Source organism: Aquarana catesbeiana, linkage group LG05 (genome assembly GCF_042186555.1).
Source record: "Aquarana catesbeiana isolate 2022-GZ linkage group LG05, ASM4218655v1, whole genome shotgun sequence".
Classification (NCBI taxonomy): domain Eukaryota; kingdom Metazoa; phylum Chordata; class Amphibia; order Anura; family Ranidae; genus Aquarana; species Aquarana catesbeiana.
The window spans coordinates 209,669,943-209,687,133 of NC_133328.1; the positions used below are offsets into that span (position 1 = coordinate 209,669,943).

Consider the following 17,191-nt stretch of genomic DNA (forward strand, 5'->3'; position numbering starts at 1 on the left):
TTTTTTTTTTTAGGCATCCCATCATAATGCTTTAATTACACAAATAAAGTTTATAGATGTTTGCTAGTGGGTCTGAATTCTATATATTTTTTATATACTTACTATTAATAAAATCCTCTTCTGGCTGTTGCCATGATGATTGTGGGCATGTGTAGCCCAATCGCAGTCTCTTCCTGGATATAATGTTTCCTTAAAGAATATTCTGGTGCATCTGGGCCAGAATGTGTATTAAGCAGAATTTAAATTATGTGCAGCCATTCAGATGGACAAAGTATACTTAATTTTCTTACGTTATCATACATAGAAACGTCCTATATATGTAATTATTTGTTAATTGTTTGTTTGATTTGCCTTGTGTGTCCTCTCTAGTCAAATCTTTGTTGACTTTTAGGATGGAGACCCTGTCCGGCCAGGTGTGGCTATGACTGATCTTGCAACAGGATTATATGCACATGGCGCCATAATGGCCGGGTTACTACAAAAAAGTAAAACCGGAAAGGGAATGCACATTGACTGCAATCTACTTTCTTCACAGGTAAGCAAAAATGTTTCACTTTTTTTTAAACATTTCTTTAAAAATGAAGGACAATTAATGTAAAGTAAGAAGATGTTTTGGGTTATTTTATCTCAGATTCTACAATCATCTTCTTTACTGTCTTCTCTTCTAATGTGTAAATAGAAGCAGTGCATCCAGATCGGTGCAATATTAGCAAAACCTTGGGAGCTGTACCTGAACCCCATGCTGTGGGGATGGCCTGTAATGTTGCTTTAGACACTAGATCCTGCATAGGCGCTCATCTTGGGACTGATCTAGGGCTGTTGTCCATCCTTATGGATCCCAGTCCCTCCTTAGAGGCTGTACCATTTGCACAATTTAATTTAAGACGAACATTTTGTCGACCTGGAACAAGCACCCCTTCTGCAAGAATGCCCAATTAGGGTACAATCAGACAATAACACAGCCGTGGCCTACATCAACCAAGTGGGCACCAGGAGCCATGCAATTCTGAATATCCTCTCCTTATTATTGTTGGACTCTGCGTTGCCGACATTAATGCCACCACCCTGGTTTAGATAGCAATTGTTTTGTATGTAATGGAAAAAAACTTAAATTAGTTCTAAAGGCTCGAGGTTTTTTACCTTCATGCATTGTATGCATGAAGGTAAAAAACCTTCTGTGTGCAGCAGCCCTTCCTAATACATACTGTACCTGAGCCCCATCTTGATCCAGCGATGTGCACAAGGGCCTCGGCCCTCCGGGGACTCTCACTCCTAATTGGCTGAGGAGTGAGCCAATTAACCAATCAGGAGAGGGAGGGGCGGGGCTGAGCCACTTCTCTGTGTTAAATGGACACGCAGAGCCGCAGCTCGGGAGCCCCAGAGCAAGCTTCTTGCTCTGGGGGCCCTTGGCAGGAGGGAGGGGCAAGGAGCGCCAGTGGGGGACCCGAGAAGAGAGGGATTCAGGCTGCTCTGTGTAAAACCACATCAATAAAAGAAGTGCAGCGCATAAAACAATCTATGTGTCTAAACAAAATTAATAAGTGACCTTCCTTAGTGAGAAATAGGTAATAAACATGTAAATAATGTTCATGAAGTCCAGAAAGCACACAGTGAAATGTGCTAGTAAATACACCTTAAGTCCATAAAGTGATAGAAAAAAGTCCCAAATATAAACTCTGTGTTATATTGGAAAATAAACCAGAGATAGCCGATGTGACACAGAGGGAATATTCACACCGGAGGCTTACCAGAGTGCCGATGGCCCCCTTATTCAGCCAATCCAACAGATCCTCACATTCAATGGATCACAATTTCTGCAAGATAAAGGCTCCACATAGTAGAGTATTGTAAAACATTCAACTTTAGTAAAAGGTGAACTTACATTAACCACTTGCCAACCAGCTGCCGTACTTTTACGGCGGCAGGCTGGCTCTCCTGCATGCACCGACGTACTTGTATGTTGGTCCGTCCAGGTGAGATTGCAGTTGCTGACTCTATGTCCGCCTGCCGCCCGTGATGTTGTGCACAGAGGAAGAACGGGGATAAGGTGATCCCCGTTCTGACAGGGAACAGCGATCTCTGTCATGTCTCTGGCAGCCCATCCCCCCTACAGTTAGAACACACACAGGGAACACAGTTAACCCCTTGATTGCCCCTTAGTGTAAAATTTGAGGGCTGTGTTAGATGGTAAGCCTGACTCCTACTTTTTAAAGAGTTTGTCATTGACACTTCAGGATGCAACAGCGCAGTACTGGTTCTGTTTATGATTAATTTCTTAGTGTAGGAACATATATATATTAGGGATGAGCCGAACACCCCCCCGGTTTGCGGCAGAACAGACAAAAGATTTGTGCGAACACGCGAACACCATTAAAGTCTATGGGACTCGAACATGGAAAATCAAAAGTGCTCATTTTAAAGGCTTATATATGCTTGGTATTGTCATAAAAAGTGTTTGGGGACCCGGGTCCTGCCCCAGGGGACATGTATCAATGCAAAAAAAAGTTTTAAAAGCGGACGTTTTTTTGGGAGCAGTGATTTTAAGAATGCTTAAAGTGAAACAATAAAAGTGTAATATTCCTTTAACCACTTCCATACAGGGCATTTTCACCTCCTTCCTGCCCAAGCCAATTTTCAGCTTTCAGCGCTGTCACACTTTGAATAACAATTGCGCGGTCATGCAACACTGTTCCCAAATGAAATTTTTATCATTTTTTCCCCACTAATAGAGCTTTCTTTTGGTGGTATTTGATCACCCCTGCGGTTTTTATTTCTTGCGCTATAAACAAAACAAGAGTGACAAGTTTGATAAAAAAACACAATATTTTTTACTTTTTGCTATAATAAATATCTCAATTTTTTTTTTTAAACAAATTTTTTCCTCAGTTTAGACCGATACATATTCTTCTACATATTTTTGGTAAAAAATATCGCAATAAGCATATATTTATTGGTTTGCGCAAAAGTTATAGCGTCTACAAAATAAGGGGATAGATTTATAGCATTTTTATTATTATTTTTTTTTTACTAGTAATGGCGGTGATCTGAGATTTTTATCGTGACTGCGATATTGCGGCGGACACATCGGACAATTTTGACACATTTTTGGGACCATTCACATTTATACAGCGATCCGTGCTATAAAAATGCATTGATTACTGTATAAATGTGACTGGCAATGAAGGGGTTAACCAGGAGGGGGCGCTGTAGGGTTAAATGTGTTCCTAAGGAGTGATTCTAACTGTGGGGTGGAGGGGATTCACAAGGGGAGGAGACCGATCGGTGTTCCTCTGTACAAGGAACACACCATTGGTCTCCTCCCATCTGACAGGACGTGGATCTGTGTGTTTACACACACAGATCCACAGTCCTGCTCGGTTACCGGGCAATCGCGGGTGCCGGCGGACATCGCGGCCGGGCGCGCGTGACGGGACGGGCGCGCGTGCGCCCCCTAGGGATCCTGGAAGGCAGCGCCGTCATATGACAGCGGCCCAGGATAACAGCTGCACCGTCCCGCCGTCATATGATGGTGGGGGGGCAGCAAGTGGTTAAATATCATGCCTGGGGTGTGTCTATAGTATGGCTGTAAAGTGGCGCATTTTTTCCGTGTTTAGAACAGTCCCTGCACAAAATAACATTTCTAAAGGTAAAAAAAGCATTTAAAACTGCTTGCGGCTGTAATGTAATGTTGCCCTCCTAGCCCATTACCGGGCCCTTTGGGTCTGGTATGGATATTAAGGGGAACCCCTCACCTAAATTAAAAAAAGGCCCTATATACTCTGAACAGCAGTATGCAGGCGGTCCCTGGGTTACAAACAAGATAGGGACTGTAGGTTTGTTGTTAAGTTGAATCTGTTTGTAATTTGGAACAGGTACATTTTTTTAAGTGTAGCTCCAGCCCAAAATCTATTTTTAAGCTTTTTGGATAATATAGGGAAGGGTTATCACCCCTATAACATTTGTTTTGCTGTCTGTGCACCTGTTCTGAAGATTTCACCTCACTTTCTGTCCCAATGACAATTGAATTTTGAAAATTTTGGGTTATTAGGGAAACAAGGATTGATGGTAAAGCATCAGTGGAGACACCTTTTTCGCATATTAATTCTTACAGGAGAAAATTTCCCTTCCTAGGGGTAGATTTCCTGTCACTTCCTGTTGTCTCCCTCCGTTTGTAAGTAGGAGTTGTTTGTAAGTCTTATGTTTGAAAATAGGGGACCGCCTGTATATACTATACGGCCTGCCCTATACACTCTGCAGAAAATTGGGCCTTAGGTGTTGGTGGTACCAGAACACTGTAAGCCTTCACAGTTACTCTTGGTGGGCGCTGGAACGGGCCCTGCTGTGAAATATTATATCAAGAATTGTAATTACATGCCCCTGTTAAACAGGGGCAGAAAAATTGGGCCTTAGGCTGTGGTGGTGGTTAGGGATGGGCTTTATGTTCGGGTCGAACATGAGTTCGAAGGTCGCGGAACAAAAGTCTATGGGAGAAATCAAAAGTGCTCATTTTAAAGGCTCATATGCAAGTTATTATCATAAAAAGTGTTTGGGGACCTGGATCCTGCCCCATGTATAAATGCAAAAAAAAGTTTTAAAAACGGCTGTTTTTTTGGGAGCAGTGATTTTAATAATGCTTAAAGTGAAACAATAAAAGTGTAATATTGCTTTAAATTTTGTACCTGGGGGGGTGTCTATAGTATGCCTGTAAAGTGGCGCATGTTTCCCGTGTTTAGAACAGTCCAAGTGCAAAATGACATTTCTAAAGGAAAAAAAGTAATTTAAAAGTACTGTCGCTATGCTGGCTATAATGAATTGTCGGTCCGGCAATACACATAAAAGTTAATTGATAAAAACAGCATAGAATTTTCCCACAGGGGAACCCCAAACCAAAATTTAAAAAAAAATGCGTGGAGGCCCCCCTAAATTGTTTACATAAATGGATGACCCCGCCCCCCTCTGATAACACGGGGAAAGCCATAGGGAAGTCAGAGGGGGGCGGGGTCACACTTTTTTTCTGCTACTAGCCGTGTTATTGAGCCAGAACATGCAGAAGAGTTATTGGAGTGGATAACAAAGCCTTCCTCATCCTCCTCATCCTCTGTCACCCAGGCTCAGAGTAGTTTTCCTTCCTATGCAGTTGCCAAAGCGGCCTATTCCACTGGCTCCTTGTCCACAGTCACTCCTTTTGTAGCCCCACCATCATGCATGGAGGAGTCCCCCGAACTATTCAACCACAGTGTCGGGTACATGCTGCTGGAGGATGTGCAGTGATTTGAAGGCTCTAATGTTGGTTCCCAGGTTGAGGAAGGGAGTAACGTGAGCCTAGAAAGAGAGGGGGTGCCCAAGAAGGACAAGAAATTGTAAGTCATGTTCCCCCAGCTGCAGCATAGTGCTAAGTTTGCTCCAGTGACAAGGAGGGAGAGGATGATGAGGTCACTGACTCTACTTGGGTGCCTGATAGAATAGAGGAGGAGGAGGAGGCACAACTCCAATGAGGCAGGATGTCCTCTAGGGGGCAGCTTAAGGGCAGCCACCCTACTGCATCACACCGCAGAGTTCTGCAGGTGCAGGGCGCTGCTGACTACCCGCTGATTTTGAAAAGTTCCTTGGTGTGGGCCTTTTTGGACATGTGTGCAGCAGATCGCACCGTTGCTGTTTGCAACCTATGTCTGAAGTGGATGAAGCGTGGCCATAACAGCAGCCGCTTGGGCACCACATGCTTGACCAGACATAAAATGACCTCCCATGCAGTCTTTTTCCCGTATACTATATTTGAGATTTAATATCTCTCAGATATGATTTGGGTTAAATGAGAGTTCTTTGACCATGAGTGAAAGCTTTAACACATTAACAACATTTATTGGTGAGTAGTTGAAAGTCTATCTAATACACAACCATCTATCTATAGTCTACACCAAGGAAGACAATATTAGGTTAAAATAAGAGAATTACATGAAGGAATATAGAGTATATTCCTGAAAACATTAATCTACAAACCTATTTAGTTACAAGTAAAATGCAGACCTTTCCCATAATTACCCTTTGCACCAAGGTTCCATTCTGATGGTTGCTCTCCCATAAAAGTGTGTGTTTCCCTCCCATCTAGTCTGTGTATATCATTACATGCTGATGCCTAATTGGTTGGCATAGCGTGGCTCTGATTGGTGAGCTTCCCTATTCCTGGTTAAGGACTAGCTACATCTCCAATCCCTATACTTTGCATAAATCAACTCCTTTTAATTCAAATCCTTGTGACTATTCTGAGCAGGAGCTTAACTTGAATTTTCCCAGGAAGTTAAGTATTGATTACGGGTTGGCCTCCCTTCGTTGCATATCCCAGCATGGGATCCTTTGAAGTGAGTATGTGTAAAACAATGAGGCCTGTGTATAGAAACAATTGTTAGGCACCAACTTGTCTGGTCTACCAGACATTTCTGTGAAGATAATATGTTCCGCCCTACATAGATAATAGCTAAATTAAATAAATTCATAATTAGAATATTTTACAGCTATTAATGTAGATTTCACATAAACTCATAAGGCAACAAGTCTGTTGGCAATAGCACTTGAAAGACCCACATCAAAGAAAAACGTGGACTTCTCCTTGCTCCTCATTTGGAATCTCCAACCCTACTATACCTCCAGTCCTCTCGAAAACCTGCACTGAGAGGAATGAAGGTATAGCAATAGGTGTCCCAAGTACTTGCAGCTAATCTGCTAGCAGTACATCACCATCTGATTTTAGCAGGCAAATTTCCCTACCCCCCGGTTGCTAAACCGTAAAAAGAAATTCGGTCCCAGCCATCCACATGCTCAGCGTCTGAATGCTAGCTTGACCAAATTGCTAGCACTGCAACTACTGCCTTTTCAGCTGGTAGACTCTGCCCCTTTTCCTCAGTTGCAGGTTCCAAAACGCCATTTCTTTTCACGGAAGGCCATTCCAGCTCTCTACCGGCATGTGGAAGGCAATGTTTTTGTCTTGTTGGACAGGGCGGTCAGCAGTAAGGTGTATATTACCGCAGACTCATGGTCTAGCAGGCATGGGCAGGGATGTTACCTTTCCTTCATGGCGCACTGGGTAACTCTGCTGGCAGCTGGGAAGGATGCAGGACAGGGTTCAGTATTGTTGGAACTTGTTCCACCACCACGCCTCCACAATGCTAGCGGTGATTCTGCCACAGCTCTCTCTTCCACCCCCTCCTCTTCTTCCTCTATGGCCTCTTCTGCAGATTTGTTCTCTGAAGCAGCGGTGCTCCATAAGCGTTCAAGGGGCTACGCAAGCACTCATGCAAAAAGATGCCATGCGGTGCATGAGTTACATAGTTGCATAGTAGGTGAGGTTGAAAAAAAGACACAAGTCCATCAAGTCCAACCTATGTGTGTGATTATATGTCAGTATTACATTGTATATATGTTGCGGTCGTTCAGGTGCTTATCTAATAGTTTCTTGAAACTATCGATGCCCCCCCGCTGAGACCACTGCCTGTGGAAGGGAATTCCACATCCTTGCCGCTCTTACAGTAAAGAACCCTCTATGTAGTTTAAGGTTAAACCACTGCTTAGGGGGCAGGAGCCACACTGGGGCAGAGATTCTGTCAGCTCTGCAGGGGCAGGCTCAGAGGTGGTTGACGCCACACCAGCTTCAGCCAGGAATGGTTGTATGCGACAATGGCACCAACCTTCTCTCCGCCCTCCGATTGGGATACTTGACCCACGTTCCATGTTTGGCACACATCATGAATTTGGTGGTGCAGCGGTTCTTGAGCAGGTACCCAGGCTTACAAAATGTCCTGAGGCAGGCCAGAAAAGTCTGTGGCCATTTCCAATGGTCATACAATGCCAGTGGTCGGCTGGCTGACATTGAAAGGGAATGCAACCTGCCCACCAACCGCCTCATTTGTGACATGTCCACCAGGTGGAACTCAACGTTGGCAATGCTGCAGCAGCTGCACACGCAGCAGAGGGCAATCAATGAGTACCTATTTGAGTATGGCACCAGGACAGGGTCAGGGGAGCTTGGCTTCTTTTTGCCACGCCAGTGGCTACTGATCAAGGATGCTTGCACTGTCCTGTCACCATTTGATGAGGCCACGAGGATGGTGAGCAGCGACAATGCATGCATCAGTGTTATTGTCCCTCTTGTCTTTCTGTTGGAGCACACGCTTCATGGAATAATGGACAGGGCACTTGTGGCAGAACAACGGGAGGAAGAGGAGGACTTCCTTACCTCTCAAGGCCCCCTTTATCCAGATATTATTCCTGCAGGCCCGTCAAACACAAAAGAAGAAGAGGAGGATTGTGTCAGCGTGGACATGGAGGATAGCACACAGCAGCAGTCTTCAAGGGATGGTTTTCAGTCCCCAGAAACCCAAGGAGTTGTACGTGGCTGGGAGGAGGTTGTTACGGATCATGTGATCCATAGTGACCCAGAGGACTCAGAATCGAATGCCTCTGCAAACTTTCGCAGGCTTTGCAGAATCAGGGAGGCCATGCAGCGTAAGGACCCTAGGATTCATGGTATCAAAGAGAGGGATCATTACTGGCTGGCAACCCTTCTTGATCCACGTTACAAGGGTAAGGTTGCAGAACTCATCCTGCCTTCACAGAGGGAGCAGAGGATGAAACATCTTCAGGAGGCCTTGAAGAAAGGTTTGTGCAATGCATTTCCAGAACCTGTGAGGTTACAATTTCCTGGTGCTGGACAACGTGTTGCTGAGGCTTCGTTCAGTCAGAGGAAGAGCAGCGGAGAAGGTGGCTTGCTGACCGATGCCTTTAGACAATTCTTCAGTCCTCAGCGCCAAGGTCTGATCGGTTCAAGCAACCATCATCAGCATCTGCATTACATGGTGCAGGAATATCTAGGGGCAAGAGCAGACTTGGAGACCTTTCCAACAGAGCATCCACTGGGTTACTGGGTCTTGAGGATGGACCACTGGCCAGAACTAGCTCAATATGAAGATGAACTACTGGCCTGTCCTGCATCCAGCATTCTTTCTGAATGCACATTCAGTGCTGCTGGAGGGTTTGTAACGGATCATAGAGTGCGCCTGTCCACAGACTCCGTTGATAGGCTCACAGTCATAAAAATCAATCAGTCTTAAATCAGCAGCAGCTATCAAGCACCTGATGCTGATGTAACTGATTGATTTTTCTATGGATGTGGGATCCCTTGAAGACTGCCTATGCTGAGTGACTATCCTATTCCTCCTCAATCTTGATAATGCTAGCTTCCAACAATATTTTTGGTTTAGGGCACCACCACTGCCCAAGGCCCAATTTTTCTGTCCCTGTTTAACAGGGGCGTGTATTTACAATTTTTGATCTAATATTTCACAGCAGGGCCCGTTCCTGCGCCCAACAAGAGTATCTGTGAGGGGTTACAGTGTTGTGATGCCACCACCACCAAAGGCCCAATTTTTCTGCCCCTGTCCCAACAGCAAAAAAAAAGGCTAGCATGCCCCACGTCCACCTGCAGAAGATGCATCATGTCCATGACCAGCATTGTGGACTGTAGACACAGAGCCTGCTTGCCCTCTTTTAGTGGACTGTGAGCATTTGCCTCTCCTTGGTGGCCTTCCGGACATGATAGGGATTTTGTTTTGCAACACCACACTACACTGTATTGTGTACTGTGTACACCACCGGAAAAGTAGTAGCAACTGCACTATGGGTGCACGGTACTGTGTACACCAACAGAAGTCTAATAGCGACTATAGGTGCACTGTTTGTATTGTGTACTGTGTACACCACCATAAAAGTAGTAGCAACTGCACTATGGGTGCACAGTACTGTGTACACCAACAGAAGTCTAATAGCAACTATTGATGCACTGTTTGTATTGTGTACTGTGTACACCACCAGAAAAGTAGTAGCAACTTCACTATGGGTGCACGGTACTGTGTACACCAACAGAAGTCTAATAGCAACTATGGGTGCACTGTTTGCATTGTGCAATGTGTACACCACCAGAAAATTAGTAACAACTACACTAGGGGTTCAAGGAACTGTGTACTGTGTACACCGCCTATATTAGAAAAAGTACACCATAAACGGCCTGCAGTCAGATATAGCTAAACTGTATGCAGTGGATATATATATATAATATACAAGACTGTCTGTGTATATATATATATATATATATATATATATATATATATATATATATATATATTAAATACACTTTATGAAAAACGGCATGTGTAACCCCTCAGCCCATTACCAGGCTCTTTGTATGGATATTAAGGGGAAAATGAAAATTTGGGGTTTTTAGGAAACAAGGATTGGTGATAAAGCATCAGTGGAGATACCTTTTTCCCATATTAACTCTTACAGGAGAGAATTTCCCTTCCTAGGGGTAGATTTCCTCTCACTTTCTGTTGTCTCCCTCCGTTTGTAAGTAGGAGTCATTTGTAAGTCGGATTTTTGAAAGTAGGGGACCGCCTGTATACACTATACGGCCTGCCCTATATACTCTGCAGAAATTTGGGCCTTAGGTGTTGGTGGTACCAGAACACTGTAAGCCCTCACAGTTACTCTTGGTGGGCACAGGAATGGGCCCTGCTGTGAAATATTATATCAAGAATTGTAATTACATGCCCCTGTTGAACAGGGGCAGAAGAATTGGGCCTTTGGTGGTGGTGGTGCCACAACACTGTAAGTCCTCACAGTTACTCTTGGTGGGTGCTGGAACAGGCCCTGCTGAGAAATATTATATCAAGATTTGTAATTACATGCCCCTGTTGAACAGGATCAGAAAAATTGGGCCTGTGGTGGTGTGGTGGTGTTGCTACAACACTGTAAGCCCTCACAGTTACTCTTGGTGGGTGCAGGAATGGGCCCTGTTGTGAAATATTAGATCAAAAATTGTAATTGCATGCCCCTGGTAAACAGGGGCAGAAAAATTGGGTCTTAGGCAGTGGTGGTGGTGCCACAACACTGTAACCCCTCACAGATTCTGTTGTTGAGCACAGGAACGAGCCCTGCTGTAAAATAGTAGATCAAAAATTGTAATTACGTGCCCCTGTTAAACAGAGACAGAAAAATTGGGCCTTAGGTGGCAGGGGTGGTGGTGAAACAACACTGTAAAGCCTCACAGATATTCTTGTTGAGTACAGGAACGGCCCTGTTGCGAAATATTACAGCAAAAATTGTAATTACACACCCCTCTTAAACAGGAGCAGAAAAATTGGGCCTTAGGCACTGGTGCTGGTGACACAACACTACAACCCCTCACAGATACTCTAGCTGAGCGCAGGAACGAGCCCTGCTGCAAAATATTACAGCAAAAATTGTAATTACACTCCCCTGTTAAACAGGGGCAGAAAAATTGGGCTTTAGGCACTGGTGCCACAACACTGCAACCCCTCACAGATACTCTAGTTGAGCACATGAACGAGCCCTGCTGCAAAATATTACAGAAAAAATTGTAATTACACACCCCTGTTAAACAGGGGCAGAAAAATTGAGCTTTAGGCACTGGTGCCACAACACTGCAACCCCTCACAGATACTCTAGTTGAGCGCAGGAACGAGCCCTGCTGCAAAATATTACAGCAAAAATTGTAATTACATGCCCCTGTTGAACAGGGGCAGAAAAATTGGGCTTTAGGCACTGGTGCTGGTGCCACAACACTGCAACCCCTCACAGATACTCTAGTTGAACGCAGGAAAGAGCCCTGATGCAAAAAATTACAGCAAAAATTGTAATTACACGCCCCTGTTAAACAGGGGCAGAAAAATTGGGCTTTAGGCACTGGTGCTGGTGCCACAACACTGCAACCCCTCACAGATACTCTAGTTGAGCGCAGGAACGAGACCTGCTCCAAAATATTACAGCAAAAATTGTAATTACACGCCCCCGTTAAACAGGGGCAGAAAAATTGGGTCTTAGGCAGTGGTGGTGGTGCCACAACACTGTAACCCCTCACAGATTCTGTTGTTGAGCACAGGAACGAGCCCTGCTGTAAAATAGTAGATCAAAAATTGTAATTACGTGCCCCTGTTAAACAGAGACAGAAAAATTGGGCCTTAGGTGGCAGGGGTGGTGGTGAAACAACACTGTAAAGCCTCACAGATATTCTTGTTGAGTACAGGAACGGCCCTGTTGCGAAATATTACAGCAAAAATTGTAATTACACACCCCTCTTAAACAGGAGCAGAAAAATTGGGCCTTAGGCACTGGTGCTGGTGACACAACACTACAACCCCTCACAGATACTCTAGCTGAGCGCAGGAACGAGCCCTGCTGCAAAATATTACAGCAAAAATTGTAATTACACTCCCCTGTTAAACAGGGGCAGAAAAATTGGGCTTTAGGCACTGGTGCCACAACACTGCAACCCCTCACAGATACTCTAGTTGAGCACATGAACGAGCCCTGCTGCAAAATATTACAGAAAAAATTGTAATTACACACCCCTGTTAAACAGGGGCAGAAAAATTGAGCTTTAGGCACTGGTGCCACAACACTGCAACCCCTCACAGATACTCTAGTTGAGCGCAGGAACGAGCCCTGCTGCAAAATATTACAGCAAAAATTGTAATTACATGCCCCTGTTGAACAGGGGCAGAAAAATTGGGCTTTAGGCACTGGTGCTGGTGCCACAACACTGCAACCCCTCACAGATATTCTAGTTGAACGCAGGAAAGAGCCCTGATGCAAAAAATTACAGCAAAAATTGTAATTACACGCCCCTGTTAAACAGGGGCAGAAAAATTGGGCTTTAGACACTGGTGCTGGTGCCACAACACTGCAACCCCTCACAGATACTCTAGTTGAGCGCAGGAACGAGACCTGCTCCAAAATATTACAGCAAAAATTGTAATTACACGCCCCCGTTAAACAGGGGCAGAAAAATTGGGTCTTAGGCAGTGGTGGTGGTGCCACAACACTGTAACCCCTCACAGATTCTGTTGTTGAGCACAGGAACGAGCCCTGCTGTAAAATAGTAGATCAAAAATTGTAATTACGTGCCCCTGTTAAACAGGGGCAGAAAAATTGGGCTTTAGGCACTGGTGCTGGTGCCACAACACTGCAACCCCTCACAGATACTCTAGTTGAGCGCAGGAACGAGACCTGCTCCAAAATATTACAGCAAAAATTGTAATTACACGCCCCCGTTAAACAGGGGCAAAAAAATTGGGCTTTAGGCACTGGTGCCACAACACTGCAATCCCTCACAAAATATACAGCCCTGCTCCAAAATATTACAGCAAAAATTGTAATTACACGCCCCTGTTAAACAGGGGCAGAAAAATTGGGCTTTAGGCACTGGTGCTGGTGCCACAACACTGCAACCCCTCACAGATACTCTAGTTGATGGCAGGAAAGAGCCCTGCTACAAAATATTGCAGCAAAAATTGTAATTACACGCCCCTGTTAAACAGGGGCAAAAAAATTGGGCTTTAGGCACTGGTGCTAGTGCCCAGAACCAAAAATGTTCTTAGAAGCTATCAACATGAACATTGAGGAGGAATAGGATAGTCACTCAGCATAACAGGATAGTCACTCAGCATCAGCATAGGCATAGTCTTCAAGGGATCTCCCATCATAAAAAATTAATCGGTTACATCAGCATCAGGTGCTTGGTAGCTGGTGATCCAAGACTGATTCATTTTTATGAAGGTGAGCCGATCAACCGAGTCTGTGAACAGGCGCACTCTGTGATCAGTTACAAAGCCTCCAGCAGCACTGAATGTACGTTCAGATAGAATGCTGGATGCAGGACAGGCCATTAGCTCAATTGCATACTGTGCAAGCTCTGGCCAGTGATCCACCCTCAAGACCCAGTAACCCAGTGGATTTTCGGTTCGAAAGGTCTTCAAGTATGATCTTGCCCCAAGGTATTCCTGCACCATGTAAATCAGCTGCTGGCAATGGTTGCTGGAACTAATCAGACCTTGGGGCTGCAGACTAAAAAATTGTCTGAACGCATCGGTCAGACGGCCACCTTCTCCACCGCTCCTTCTGTGACTGACCGAAGCCTCAGCAACACATTGTCCAGGAGGACCAGGAAATTGTAACCTCCCAGGCTCTGGAAACGCATTGCACAAACCTTTCTGCAAGGCCTCCCAAAGATGTTTGATCATCTGATTCCCTCTGCGAAGGCTGGATAAGTTCCACAACCGTACCCTTGTAACGTGGATCAAGAAGGGTTGCCAGCCAGTACTGATCCCTCTCCTTGATACCACAAATCCGAGGGTCCTTTCGCAGGCTTTGCAGGATCAGGGAGGCCATGCAGCGTAGGTTTGCTGAGGCATTCGGTCCAGAGTCCTCTGGGTCACTAAGGACGACATGATCCGCAGCCACCTCCCCCCAGCCACGTCGTACAAATCCATGGGTTTCTGGGGACTGAAAACGATCCCTTGAAGACTGCTGCTGATGCTGAGTGCCAGGCTCCACCTCCATACTGACACAATCCTCCTCCTCCTCTTCCTGTGTGATAGGCGGGCTTGCAGGAGTGCTGTCTGGATAAAGGGGGCCTTGAGAGGTAAGGAAGTTCTCCTCTTCCTCCCTCTGTTCTACCTCAAGTGCCCTGTCCATTATTCCACGCAGCGTGTGCTCCAACAGGAAGACAAGAGGGACAGTATCACTGATGCATGCACTGTCACTGCTCATCATCCTCATGGCCTCCTCATATGGTGACAGGACAGTGCATGCATCCTTGATCATTAGCCACTGGCATGGCAAAAAATAGCCAAGCTCCCCTGACCCTGTCCTGGTGCCATACTCTCACAGGTACTCATTGATGGCCCTCTGCTGTGTGTGCAGCTACTGCAGCATTACCAACGTTGAGTTCCACCTGGTAGACATGTCACAAATGAGGCGGTTCTTGGGCAGGTTGCATTCCTTTTGAAGGTCATCCAGCCGAGCACTGGCATTATATGACCGGCGGAAATGCCCACAGACTTTCCTGGCCTGCCTCAGGAGATCCTGTAAGCCCGGGTACCTGCACAAGAACCACTGCACCACCAAATTAAGGATGTGAGCCAAACAGGGAACGTGGGTCAAGTGTCCCTGTGGGAGGGCGGAGAGGAGGTTGGTGCCATTGTCGCAAACCACCATTCCTGGCTAAAGCTGGCGGGGCGTCATCCACCTCTGAACCTGCCCCTGCAGAGCTGCCAGAATCTCTGCCCCAGTGTGGCTCCTGTCCCCTAAGCAGACCAACTCAAGCACCGCATGGTATCTTTTTGCCTGAGTGCATGCGTAGCCCCTAGAATGCCTACAGAGCACCACTGGTTCTGAGGACAAATCTGCACAGGAAGAGGCCATAGAGGAAAAAGAAGAGGAGGGGGTGGAGGAAAGAGGTGTGGCAGAATCACCACCACCAGCATTTTGGAGTTGTGGTGGCGGAACAAGCTCCAACATTACTGCACCCTGTCCTGCATCCTTCCCAGCTGCCAGCAGGGTTGCCCAGTGCGCCGTGAAAGAAAGGTAACGTCCCTGTCCATGTAATATGCACCTTACCGCTGACTGCCCTGTCCAATGAGGCCAAGACATTGCCTTCCATATGCCGGTGGAGAGCCGGATTGGCCTTCTGAGAAAAAAAATGGCGTTTGGGAACCTGCCACTGAGGTACCACACATTCCACAAATTCTCAAAGGGGGGCAGAGTCTACCAGCTGAAAAGGCAGCAGTTGAAGTGCTAGCAATTGAGGCAAACTAGCAGTCAGCTGCTGAGCATGTGGATGGCTGGTACCAAATTTCTTTCGACGGTTTAGCAACTGGGGTAGGGAAATTTGCCTGGTGCAATCGGATTTAGGTGTACTGATAGCAGATTGCCCGCAAATGCTTGGGACACCTAATTCTACACCTTCATTCCTCTCAGTGCAGGTCTCTGAGAGGACTGAAGGTATAGTGGGGTTGGAGATCCCAGCTGATGAGGAGCAAGGAGAGGTCCACCTTGTTCTTTGGTGTGGGTCTTTTAAGTACTGTTGCCAAAGGACTCACATGGGAGCTCGACATAATAAATGTTGTTAATGTGTTAAAGCTTTCACTCATGGTCAAAGAACTCTCATTTAACCCAAATCATAGCTGAGAGATATTAACCGGTTCAATATCGGGCCTTTTCACCCCCTTCCTTCCCAGACCAATTTTTAGTTTTCAGCGCTGTCGCACTTTAAACGACAATTGCGCGGTCGTGCGACGTTGTACCCAAACAAAATTGACGTCCTTTTTTCCCCACAAATAGAACTTTCTTTTGGTGGTATTTGATCACCTCTGCGGCTTTTATTTTTTGCGCTATAAACAAAAGAAGAGCGACAATTTTGAAAAAAACACAATATTTTTTACTTTTTGCTATAATAAATATCCCAATTTAAAAAAAAAACAAAACAAATTTTTTCCTCAGTTTCGGCCGATACGTATTCTTCTACATATTTTTGGTAAAAAAAATCGCAATAAGCGTATATTGATTGGTTTGCGCAAAAGTTATAGCATCTATAAAATACGGGATATATTTATGGCATTTAAAAAAAAAATTATTTATTTATTTTTTTTACTAATAATAGCGGCGATCGCAAATTTTTTTTCATGACTGCGACATTATAGTGGACACATCAGACACTTTTGACACATTTTTGGGACCATTCACATTTATACAGCGATCAATGCTATAAAATTGCATTGATTACTGTGTAAATGTGACAGGCAGTGAAGGGGTTAACCACTAGGGGGACACAAGGGGTTAAATGTGTTTCCTAGGGAATGCTTCTAACTGTAGGGGGCAGGGACGTAGAAGGGGAGGAGACCGATCAGTGTTCCGCTGTTCTGGGAACACAGATCGCTCTCCTCTGAGCTGACAGGACGTGGATCTGTGTGTTTACACACACAGATCCACGGTTCGGTTAACGGGCAATCGCGGGTGCCCGGCGGACATCGCGGCCGCCGGGCACACGCACCGGGTCCCGAGCAATGTGGCGGGCGCGTGCGCGCGCCCCCTAGGCGGCCGGGAACCCGAGGCCATCATATGACGTCCACCCAGGATGGAAGATCCCATCTGTGAACGTCATTTGACTATAGGCGGGTAGGGAAGTGGTTAAATCTCAAATATAGTAAACGGGAAAAAGACTGCATGGGAGGTCGTTTTATGTCTGGTCAAGCCTGAGGTGCCCAAGCGGCTGCTGTTTTGGCCACACTTGATACGCTTCAGACATATGTTGCAGACAGCAACGGTGCGATCTGCTGCACACGTC

General features: G+C 45.7%; 1 protein-coding gene across 6 annotated transcripts in view; it reads left to right on the forward strand.

The window, feature by feature from the left end:
• SUGCT (succinyl-CoA:glutarate-CoA transferase) overlaps positions 1 to 17,191 on the forward strand; it is a 1,840,030-nt gene that overhangs the window by 167,869 nt on the left and 1,654,970 nt on the right. For all 6 annotated transcript variants that reach the window (XM_073630531.1, XM_073630530.1, XM_073630532.1 and 3 more), the window contains exon 8: positions 392 to 535. In XM_073630531.1, the coding sequence (XP_073486632.1) occupies positions 392 to 535 (144 nt within the window). The remainder of the gene's footprint in view (positions 1 to 391; positions 536 to 17,191) is intronic.